Below are 12,515 nucleotides of genomic sequence, written 5' to 3'. Positions count from 1 at the left end.
TCACAAATCTGTGCTGGCTGTCCCTAATCAAGCAGTGTCTTTCCAGATACTCATAAATCCTATCCCTCAGTACCCTTTCCATTACTTTGCCTACCACCGAAGTAAGACTAACTGGCCTGTAATTCCCGGGGTTATCCCTATTCCCTTTTTCGAACAAGGGCACGACATTCGCAACTCTCCAGTCCCCTGGTACCACCCCTGTTGACAGTGAAGACGAAAAGATCATTGCCAACGGTTCTGCAATTTCCTCTCTTGTTTCCCACATAATCCTAGGATCTATCCTCAAGTTTTTCAAAATGTCCAACACATCTTCCTTCCTAACAAATATCTCTTCTAGCTCTTCTATCTCTTCCGACTCAATACACAGTCTCCCACTACTGTCCTTGATCGGACCTACCCTCGTTCTCTTCATTCTCATAATCTGTTGCTTGATTAGTCTGAGAAACAGCTCTCAATTTTGGTACTGGTCCCAGATGTTAGTATGGATGACTTTTGTAGGGTCAACAGTGCTGTTTCTGCCATTTCTATTTCAGTGTCTAAGTCAATGCCAGGTGGTTCATCTAATTTCATTTCTTTCAATAGATTTTTAATTCCTGATTTTGTTTTTAATTGAATTCAAATTCCACCATCTGCCATGGCAAGATTCCAACTCTGGTCCCCAGAACATTTGTTGAGGGTCTGGGATTAATAGTCCAGCAATACTGCCACTAGGCCAATGCCTCTCCCCGTGATGAAATGGGGATCAACTTGAGAACGAGAGAACTTCAGGCAAACTGGACAACGTTCATTTATTTAATTCACATGTATGGAAGGAAGCCTTACAGTCAAGTTTAAAGCTCATTTTGGTGGGTCACAGAACACCTTCAAGATTTATAATACAGATTACAGCAAATATTTAGAAGCTCCCATGCTTCAATCTTTATTTTCTCACAATCTTTCATTGGCATTGTCTGTTCTTTTTGCCAAGGCCTCTGATAGTATGACTTCTCCTCTGCTGACCTTGACAGTCTCAATGTCTCACTTGTTATTCATTTTTCTGTGCATTTGTAGCTCCCACATGCTTTGCTAGTTTTTCTTATTGCTGACTATATGGCTAAAGCTTTAATCCTTAACTAATTTAACTTACAAATTGTGGTGTGCCATACATCAACTGCCTTTATCCTTCAAGATGGTAGAAATCACGCATTTGGAAGATTGACCTCTAATAACCGCAACCATCTTCTTTTGAATTAGGTTTGACTTCAACCGCCACCGCGTACTTTCTTTCCTTCCCATCGACTCAAGTTTTGCTAGGTCTCTTTGATGACACACTCTGTAAAATGCTCCCTTGATGTCAAGGGGAGTCATCCTCACATTGACTCTAGAATTCATCGCTCTTGCCCATTCAAAATCTGTGAGAAGATTTGTAGCTCGGGTGCTCGTTGTTGTGGTTCTGTTCACCGAGCTGGAAATTTGTGTTGCAGACGTTTCGTCCCCTGTCTAGGTGACATCCTCAGTGCTTGGGAGTCTCCGGTGAAGCGCTTCTATGATGTTTCCTCCGGCATTTATAGTGGTTTGAATCTGCCGCTTCCGGTTGTCAGTTCCAGCTGTCCGCTGCAGTGGTCGGTATATTGGGTCCAGGTCGATGTGCTTATTGATTGAATCTGTGGATGAGTGCCATGCCTCTAGGAATTCCCTGGCTGTTCTCTGTTTGGCTTGTCCTATAATAGTAGTGTTGTCCCAGTCGAATTCAGCCACTCTCAGACAACAACTCACCAGAACGAAGGACCCAATACCCAGCATGAGCAAAACCAATGTCGTGTACAAAATCCCATGCAAGGACTGCACAAAACACTACATAGGACAAATAGGAAGACAGCTAACGATCCGCATCCATGAACACCAACTAGCCACGAAACGACACGACCAGCTATCCTTAGTAGCCACACACGCAGATGACAAGCAACATGAATTCGACTGGGGCAACGCTACTACTATAGGACAAGCCAAACAGAAAACAGCCAGGGAATTCCTAGAGGCATGGCACTCATCGACAGATTCAATCAATAAGCACATCGACCTGGACCCAATATACCGACCACTGCAGCGGACAGCTGGGACTGACAACCGGAAGTGGCAGATTCAAACCACTATAAATGCTGGAGGAAATATCACAGAGGTGCTTCACAGGAGGCTCCCAAGCACTGAGGATGTCACCTAGACAGGGGACGAAATGTCTGCAACACAAATTCCCAGCTCGGCGAACAGAACCACAACAGCTCTTGCCCATGGTTGAACCAAAGCTGCAATGAAGTCAGGAGCTGACTGTCCCTGGCAGAACAGAAACTGAATATCACTGAACAAGTTACTCCTTTACAAGTTTCACTTGGTAGTATTGTTGACAACACCTTTTATTTGTTGGCGATTGAGAGTGTACTACCAGGACACTAATTGACCAGGTAGGATTTGGCCTCCATTATGCAATATTTCAAATAGTCAGTGTTGTAGCTGCAATGGAACAGCTTGACCAAAGTTGTGGCTAGTTCTGGAGCACAACTCTTCCGTACTATTACTGGAGTGTTGTCAAGACCATAGCCTGGTAAAGTCCTGTATCTTCACCCATTTCTTCTGATTATGTGGAGTGAATCAATTTTGTTGAATATTCACGTCAATGATGTTTGGTACCTGAAGTGGCCAAGATGAATCATCTAGTTGGGACTTCTGACTGAAGATTGTGGCAAATGCTTCAGCCTTGTCTTTTGCTTTAATATGCTGGGCTCCCTCATCATTAAGGATGGAAATATTTGTAGAGCTTCTATCTTATGTTAATTGTTTAATTGTTCATAAAGCTAAAGGATGGAGTTACAGAAGGTGTACATTTGTTCCATCAAGTCTGTTCTGCTATTCAATGTGTCATGACTGATTTGAGAATGTGAAATCCCACTTTCCTGCCTTTGCCCATCCCCTTTCTGATTAAAAATCTGCCTATACAGCCTTGAATATTTTTAATGATCCAGCTTCAACAGCAGTAATGAATTTCACAGACTCACTACCCTCTGCTCAAAGAAATTCTTCCTCATTTGTTTCTTAAATTGGCTACCTCTTGCTAAGAATCAGAAGTCACATGACACCAGGTTGTAGTGCAACAGGTTTATTTAAAATCACAAGATTTTGGAGAGCTGTTCTTACATCAGGTGAAGTGACCTCCTGCCCAGTCCATCACTGGCATCTCCACATCGTCTTATTCTGAGGTTACGCCCTCTGGTCCTAGACTGTCCCACATGGGAAACCAGTGTGTCAGCATCTATCCTGTCAATTTGAAAATTTGATCTAGGCTAACAGACTCAAGCAATAATGAGGAAATGCTCTGTTGGAAGTGCTGTGATTTGATAAGATATTAAACTAAGGTTGTTTTCTCTCCCAGTTGAACATAAAAAAAACCTTTGATATTATTTTGATGAAGAGTATGGTAATTCACCTTGGTCCTTGTCAGTATTCTCATTTTATCTGTTCATTATCTGATTGCCTCTTATGAAACCTTGCTTTGCAGCCATGTTTTCCATGTAACAAGTATGACCTTTTGGCTGTAAAGTGTAATTTCTTTCTTTGTATCTGTTTCGCATTAAGTCCACATGCAATTCCCTCCCATTATGCATTTGTTAGTCAACAAACAGTTCATGCTCAGGCCTGAATTCATCTATCTTATAAACCTTATAAACCAATGATTGAGTTGTGTCAGTAGTTGAATAGGAGCCCATCAAGGATGACCCGTTGTGGACGCTTTTCAAAATTGAGTCTTGTTTCCTTTTCCACTGTCTATTGCTATGAACATACATACATTAAAATCCTGTTTGTCATCCTTAACTCATTTGTTTGATTGTGGTATTAAGAAGTCTGCTTCAAACTCCTTTAAACTTTCACAGAAGTTTGTTTTATTATACTTCTGTGACATATTACTGGAAGCATTTGTCTTTATATGATTTATATAAATAATTGTATACAGCAGAGGATCCAAGACAGATTTTGGGGGAATTCTAGGAAGAACTCTTCTCTCACCTAACTTCCACTACCTGCTGACAATGTTAATCTGTTCAGCATCAAGCTAGTGTCACTCAAACACTTATCAACCAGAGAAACTGCAGAGCAATTCGTGTGCTATTCCAAGTGAGAAGGGAACTATAACATTCAGGAGCTATTTATAGGGTATATTGCAGCAAAGATTATTTTTTCTGAAATGATGTGAAAGAAAGGGGAAAAGCCAAACAACAGTTTGCAAGGAAAATTGGAGATACTATTAGATCCCAAAGAAGAGGCATAGAAATTGGCCAGAAAATACAACTGACCTGAGGAGTGGGAGCAGTTTAGAACTCAGCAAAGCAGGACAAAGTGGTTGATTAAGAAAGACAAAATAGAGAATGAGGATAAGTTTGGGAGGAATGTAATAACTGACTAAAAGTTTCTATGAATATGTGAAGAGAAAACAATTGAAGAAAAAGTCAGAAACAGGGCAATTTACAATGAGCAACAAAAAAAGACTGCCCAACTCAATACCTACATTAGTTCTGTGTTCACAAAGAAGGACACAATAATACATCAGAAATGATGGCGATCAGAGTTTAGTGAGAGGGAGAAATCGAAGGAAGTCAGCATTAGTAGGGAAATTGATGAGATTGAAGTCAGAGAAATTCCCTGGGCCTGATAATCTATGTACCAGAGTACTTAAGGAAGTTGCCATAGAGATACTGAATGCTTTGGTAGTCATCTTCCAAGATTATAAAGACTTTGGAACAGATCTTACAGACTTGGAATGTGGCTAATGTAACCTCTCTGTTTAAAAAGAGAGGTAGAGAGAAAATCGAGAATTGTAGGTCAGCCTGACGTTGATAGTGGAGAAAATACAAGAGTCCTTTATAAAAGATCTAGCAGCAGAAGACTTGGAAAGTAGTGGCAGTATTGGATAGAGTTAGCATGGACTTAACAGAAGGGAAATCATGGAGTTTTTTCTCACAGAAACAGACCCTTCGGTTCAACTCGTCCGCACCAACCAGATATTCTACATTAACCTAGTTCCATTCACCCGCATTGGGTCATATACCTCTGAACAGTTCCTATTCATATACCCATCCAGATGCCTTTTATATGATATAATTGTATCCACTTCACTTTTTCTGGCAACGCGTTCCATACATGTACCACCCTTTGCGTGAAAAAGTTGCCTTGCAGGTCCCTTTTAAGTCTTTTCCTCTAACCTAATACTTATGCCCTCTAGTTTTGGACTCCCTTACCCTGGGGAAAATACCTTAGCTATTTCGGTTGAAACTTTATTGCTGGAACAGCACAGCAGGTCAGGCAGCATCCAGGGAACAGGAGATTCGACGTTTCGGGCACAGGCCCTTCTTCAGGAATCACATTCCTGAAGAAGGGCCTGTGCCCGAAACGTCGAATCTCCTGTTCCCTGGATGCTGCCTGACCTGCTGTGCTGTTCCAGCAATAAAGTTTCAACTTTGATCTCCAGCATCTGCAGACCTCACTTTCTCCTCACCTTAGCTATTTCCCCTATCCATGCCCCCCCACATGATTTTATAAACCTCTGTAAGGTCACCCATCGATATCTGATGTTCCAGGGGAAACACTTTAGTCTATTCAGTCTCTCCTTATAGCTCAAACCCTCCAACCCTGACAACATCCTTGTAAATCTTTTCTGTACCCTTTCAAGTTTTAACAACATTTTTTCAATAGCAGAGTCCAATATTGAATGCAGTATTCTAAAAGTGGCCTCACCCAATGTTCTGTACAGCCGCAACATGACATCCCAGCTCCTGTCCTCAATGCACTGACTAACGAAGGCAAGCGTGACACATGCCTTCTTCACCACCCTGTCTACCTGCGACTCCACTTTGGAGTTATGCACCTGCAACCCTGGGTCTCTTTGTTCAGCAACATTTCTCAGAGCCCTACTATTAACTATATAAGACCTGCCCTGGTTCACCAAAACGCAACAGCTCACATTTATCTAAATAAAACTCCACCTCGTACTCCTCATCCCGTTGGCCCATCTAATCTTTCATTTATATACCATCTTCTAATCTCAGGATATAGCAAAGCAATGGAGAATTACTGGAAAGCATGACAAGGATAAAGTATGCACGCAACAAGCTGCAGTAAACACAACCAATAATATCAGATAATCGGTTTTAATAACATTAGTTAAGGGACAGGCATTTGCTGGGACAAAAGGGAAAGCAACTTTGCTTGACAATTCTACTGGAATTCTTTGAGGATGTAGCTAATATAATTGATGGGTCGGATCCAGTGGATGTGGTTTATTTGGTCTTTTAGAGGTTTTCATCACAGCCCCATAAAAGAGTCAATTGTAATGGATAGATAAATGGTTGGCAGATAGAAAACAAAGAGTAGGAATAATTGTTTTTTTCCTGAATAGCAGGCAATGACTACTCTGGTACTAGAGGGATCAGTGTTTGGATCCAGCTACAATATATTAATGATTAGATGAGGGAATTTAATGTAATATCTCCACATTTTCAGATGACAGAAAGCTGGGTGGGATTGTGAAGTGAGAGGAGGATGTGGATATCCTTAGGTGTGACTTGGGCAAACTGAGTGGCAAATGCATGGCAGTTGCTGTAATATGTAGATAATTGCGAAGTTATGCACTTTGGTAACTAAAACTGGAAAGCAAATTATTATCTGAATGACTATAAATTGAAGGAGGAAAATGCACACCGAGACCTGGGTGTCCGTATTCACAAGTTGCTGAAGGTAATGTGCAGGTTTAATCAGTAATGAGGGCAAAATGCATATTGGTCTTCATAGTGAGAGGATTCAAGTACAGGAGCAGGGATGTCTTGCTGCAGTTATTCAGGGCCTTGGTAAGACCACATCTGGAGTATTGTGTGCAGCTGAGGAAGAATGTTCTTGCTATGTAGGGAACCACAATAACCCAGGGTGATTCTTCGGATGGTGGAATGAATGTGTTAAATCTTTTAGGATTATATTTGCTGGAATATGAGGGGGATTGCATAAAAAGTTACTAAATTCTAACAGGATTGAATAGTGTAGATACAGGAAGGATATTCCTGATCGTGGGGGAGACCAGATACAAGGGAAATAATTTAGGCTTGAGATGAGAAATTTATTCACCCACAGAGTAGTGAAAGCAGTAAAGGCCAGAAGAGTTGGATGTAGCACTTTGGGCTAAAAGGATAATAGGATGTGGGGTTAAAAACAAGAACAGGCTTGAATTGGATGATCAGCCATGATCATAATGAATGGTTGAGCAGGCTAGAAGGGCAAAATGGCGTATTCCAACTCGTATTTTCTATGTTTCTAAAGTGCTTTTTTTTAGTGTATTAAATATAATAATGTGACTTTAATGTTACAGATTCCTACTCTTGAATCATTATCATATAAGACCAGCGGCACATACAACTCTTTCCCCAGCCATATCTCCAAATATTCAGAACAGCTTATCACATCTTTGAATGCGGATCCTTTGTCAGCCAATGATAGGTATGCATTTGAACTAAAATTATAATATTGCATAACAAAAATGAAAACTATTTATTTGGAAAAGAAAGTGTTGATGTCTTTTGTGCTGTGACTGACTAGAAATTATTGACATGCTTGATAAAAGATTGAACAGTGAACATGCTTGACAAGTAAACTTAACTTGTGGGCAGCTTGGTGCCTCAGTGGTGAGCATTGCTGCCTCACAGCGCCAACAGCCCGGGTTTGATTCCATCCTTGGCAACTGTCTGTGTGGAGTTTGCACATTCTCCCCATGTCTGCGTGGGTTTCCTCTGGGTGCTCCGGTTTCCTCTCACAATCATGTGAATTGGCCATGCAAAATTGCCCATAATGTTCAGGGATGCCTAGGTTAGGTACATTAGTCAGGGGTAAATGTAAGGGAATGGGTTTAGGTGGGTTACTCTTCGGAGGGTCAGTGTGGACTTGTTGGGCCAATGGGCCTGCTTCCACACTGTAGGGATTCTATAAAAATAAAGAGCTAAAATAATGAACATGGTTGAGCCATTGACAGAGATGTCTTTCGTATTAAATGTCAAGTGATCAAATAGAGGCTAATTATAATTTAAATGCCGTTTCCAACATCTTAATAGATCAGTCAACATAGATATCCAAACCTCCCGCCATGAGGAACACATGCAAAATGTACGAAGGTTTCATCAGTCCTTGCAGCAAATGGAATACAGCATGCACAGTGCTGGGTATTCAGAATCACTATCACAAACTTCACGGACTTCACTCTTTAGTGCTTTAAGGTAAATTCAGTGTTTATCATTTCAAGTATGCAGTTACGTTTTTACTTGTTCAATAAAAGTTGCGGATAACTTGAGTTTGGAAAATTTTAATACCATTAGAACTTCCAGACATTTGTACTTTTTTTTACAGCTTGAGCAGTGACAAAATAAATTAAGTTCAGCAGTTTCTGTTACATAGATCAGATGGAATCATAAAGTGCAGGAGGCCATTCAGCCCAGGATGCCTGTGCCAGCTCCCTGAAAAACCATCCCAATTAATCCCAGTTCTTTGCTTTTTCCCTTTTCGTCACTTTCATTTCAAAATGTATTTTTGACGCTGCTTCTATCAACCTTTCAGACAGTGCATTCCAGATCATCATAACTCATTTCGTACTTTTGTTTTCCTTTGTGTTGCAACTGGTTCCCTTATCATCAACATTCTGGGTGGTAGTGTGGACGAGAGCTAAACTGGACTGGCAATATAAATACAATGGCTACAAAAGAGCAGGTCACAGGTTAAATATTTGACACTCCTGATTTCATAAAACCCATTCATCCACAAACAGGCACAAGTCAGGAGAGTGGTGCCACTTGCTTGGATCATGGCAGCTCCAACAACACCTAACAAGGAGCTTGCTCCAGCCAGGATAAAGTAGCCGACTTGTTTGGCACCGCATCTACGAACATTCAGTGTTTCCACCACTGACTCTTGTTAGCAGCAATGTGCATCACCTATAAAATGCCCTGCTGAAATCCACCAAGGCTCCTAAAATAACATCATCCAAACTGTGACCACTACCCATATGGGGAGACAACGGCTTAGTAGTAATTATTGATCCAGAAACTCAGTTAATATTCTGGGGGAGTTTGAATTCAAATGGTGGAATTTGAATTCAATAAAATATCTGTAATTAATAATTTAATGATCACTATGAAACTACTGCTGATTGTTGGAAAAGCCCACCTGGTTCATTGATATCCTTCAGAGAAGGAAATTTGTCATCCTGATTCAATCTGGCCTATGTGTGATGCCAGATCCACAGCAATGTAGTTGACTCTCAACTGCCATCCGAAATGGCCCAGCAAGCCACTCAGTTGTATCAATTGCTATGAAGTCTCAACAAAGAAATAAAAAGGGATGGACCACCTGACATCAATCTTGGCACAGGAAACTATAATTACTAAAAAAGCCCTGTCCAACCTATAAAGTCCTCCTTATTAACAGCTGGATGCTAATGACAAAATTGGGAGAGCTGTCTCACAGACTAGCCAAGCACCAACTTGACACAAGTGATATTCACACAATCATATAATATCTTTGACACCACCTTCACTATCCTGTCACACCGCCAGGACAGACCCAGCCGAGGTGGCAGCACAGTGGTATACAGTCGGGAGGGAGTTGCCTGGGAGTCCTCAATATTACCATGGACCCCATGATATCTCAGGGCTTCACATGAAACAAGGGCAAGGAAGCCAACTGTGAATACCTTGCACCATCCTCCCTCAACTGATGAAGCAGTGTGTTTCCATGTTGAACAACACTTGGAGGAAGCACTGAGGGTGGCAAGGGTGCAAAACATACTCTGGGTTGGGAATTTCAATGTCTGACATCAAGAGTGGTCCAGCAGCACTACTGATCAAGCTGGTCAGGTCCTAATGGATATAGTTGCTAGATTGCGACAGTGGTGAGGGAACCGGCAAGAGGGAGAAACATACTTAGACCTCATTCCCACCAATCTACCAGCTGCAGATACATTTATCCATGATAGTATCAGTAAGAGTAACCACTGCACAGTCCTTGTAGAAACAAAGTACCTCTTCATATTGAGGATACACTTCATCATGTTGTGTGACACTATCACTGTGCTAAATGGGACAGATTTTGAATAGATCAATCAACTCAGGGCTAGGTATCCATGAGGCACTATTGGCCACTAACAACAGCAGAACCATACTTCAACACAACCTGTAACCTCGTGGCCTGCTGTATCCTCTGTTCAACTACTACCATCATGCCAGGAACTCCACCTTGGTTCAGTAGAGAGTTGTATTTGCAGATACCTTCTATTTTGTTCAAAAAGCACATTATCTGTAGGCAGTCAATATTTTTTATAATCCATGTGACGCTTTATAAATTACTACTTTGGAAAAAGAACCAGTCTGACTCAAGATTGGAATTGTATGCACCTCACACCTTTAATGCATTGTCTGAGCTGAGAGGCACTTTTTTTAATATATAAAACCTTAAATTATCTCAGAAATGTGACTTGAAGAAAGTTCTGGTATTTATATACTAATGAATCGAAACCTGCAAGCCATTCTAAAAGATGAAAGACTGATCAATCTAGTTTGTTCAATATAAATCCTCAGGACCTGATCAGATGTATTCTAGAACTCTGTGGAAAGCTAGGGAAGTGATTGCTGGGCCTCTTGCTGAGATATTTGTATCATCGTTAGTCACAGGTGAGGTGCTGGAAGACTGGAGGTTGGCTAACGTAGTGCCACTATTGAGGAAGGTGGTAAGGACAAACCAGGGAACTATAGACCGGTGAGCCTCATGTCGGTGGTGGGCAAGTTGTTGGAGGGAATCCTGAGGGACAGGATGTGCATGTATTTGGAAAGGCAAGGACTGATTAGGGATAGTCAACATGGTTTTGTGCATAGGAAATCATGTCTCACAAACTTGATTGAGTTTTTTGAAGAAGTAACAAAGAGGATTGATGAGGGCAGAGCAGTAGACGATCTATGTGGACTTCAGTAAGGCGTTCGACAAGGTTCCCCATAGGAGACTGGTTAGCAAGGTTAGATCTCATTGAATACAGGGAGAATGGCTCAAAAGTAGAAGACAGAGGATGGTGGTGGAGGGTTGTTTTTCAGACTGGAGGCCTGTGACCAGTGAGTGCTATAAGGATCAGTGCTGGGTCCTGTACTTTTTGTCATCTATATAAATGATTTGGAAGTGAACTTAAGAGCTATAGTTAGTGAGTTTGCAGATGACACCAAAATTGGAGGTGTAGTGTAGTGGACAGCAAAAAAGATTACCTCAGAATACGACAGGATCTTGATCAGATGGGCCAATGGGATGAGGAGTGGCAGATGGAGTTTAATTTAGATAAATGCGAAGTGCTGCATTTTGGGAAAGCAAATCAGAGCAGGACTTATACACCTTAATGGTAAGGTCCTAGGGAGTGTTGCTGAACAAAGAGACTTTGGAGTGCTGGTTCATAGTTTCTTGAAAGTAGAGTTCCAGGTAGATAGGATAGTGAAGAAGGTGTTTGGTATGCTTTCCTTTATTGGTCAGCGCATCAAGTATAGGAGTTGGGAGGTCATGTTGTGGCTGTACAGGACATTGTTTAGGCCAATGTTGGAATATTGCCTGCAATTCTGGATGTTGTGAAACTTGAAAGGGTTTAGAACAGATTTACAAGGATGTTGCCAGGGTTGGAGTATTTGAGCTATAGGGAGAGATTGAATAGGCTGGGGCTGTTTTCCCTGGAGCGTCATGAGGAGCATGGATAGGATAAATAGACAAGCTCTTTTCCCTGGGATGGGAGAGTCCAAAACTGGAGGTCATAGGTTTAGGGTGAGAGGAGAAAGGTATAAAAGAGACCTAAGGGGCAACTTATTCTCACAGAGGGTGATGCATGTGTGGAATGAGCTGCCAGAGGAAGTGGTGGAAGCTAGTACAATTGCAACGTTTGAAAGGTATCTGGATGGGTATATGAGTAGGAAGGGTTTAGAGGGATATCAGCCAGGTTCTGGTAGGTTGGATTAGATTGGGGTGGGGAATCTGGTCAGCATGGATGAGTTGGATCAAAGGATCTGTTTCCGTGCTGTACATCTCTATGACCCTCTGACTCTGTATCACATCAGTTGTATGACACTATGATCTTTTGCTATAAATTCTGTGTCCTATCATCTTGCTCCACTAGCTATGAAGGAGCAGCACTCCGAAAACTTATACTTACAAATAAACCTGTTGGACTGTAACCTGGTGTTGTGTGAGTTTTACCTCAGTGGAGAATGTCAGGAGCAGCACCCAGCATACCTAAAAATTAGGTACCAGACATGACTACTTGCATGCCAAACGGCATGAGCGCCAAGTGATAGACAGAATTAAGCAATTCCATAACCCACAGATCAGGTTTAAGCTCTGCAGTCCTATCACATCCTGTTGTGAATGATGGTGGGCAATTAAGCAACTCACTGGATGAGAAGGCTCCCCAAATACCCCCACGCTTAATGATGGTAAAG

At 41.6% G+C, this 12,515-nt stretch overlaps 1 protein-coding gene across 3 annotated transcripts in view; it reads left to right on the top strand.

Annotated features, from left to right (window-relative positions):
• The window catches only part of c2cd3 (C2 domain containing 3 centriole elongation regulator), a 165,548-nt gene that overhangs the window by 109,812 nt on the left and 43,221 nt on the right, over positions 1 to 12,515 (top strand). For all 3 annotated transcript variants that reach the window (XM_043692198.1, XM_043692199.1, XM_043692201.1), the window contains exons 28-29: positions 7,382 to 7,509; positions 8,118 to 8,279. In XM_043692198.1, coding sequence (XP_043548133.1) covers positions 7,382 to 7,509; positions 8,118 to 8,279 — 290 coding nt within the window. The remainder of the gene's footprint in view (positions 1 to 7,381; positions 7,510 to 8,117; positions 8,280 to 12,515) is intronic.

The sequence above is a fragment of the Chiloscyllium plagiosum genome, chromosome 6 (genome assembly GCF_004010195.1).
Source record: "Chiloscyllium plagiosum isolate BGI_BamShark_2017 chromosome 6, ASM401019v2, whole genome shotgun sequence".
Lineage (NCBI taxonomy): Eukaryota > Metazoa > Chordata > Chondrichthyes > Orectolobiformes > Hemiscylliidae > Chiloscyllium > Chiloscyllium plagiosum.
This window is presented reverse-complemented; position numbering and strand designations above follow the sequence as displayed.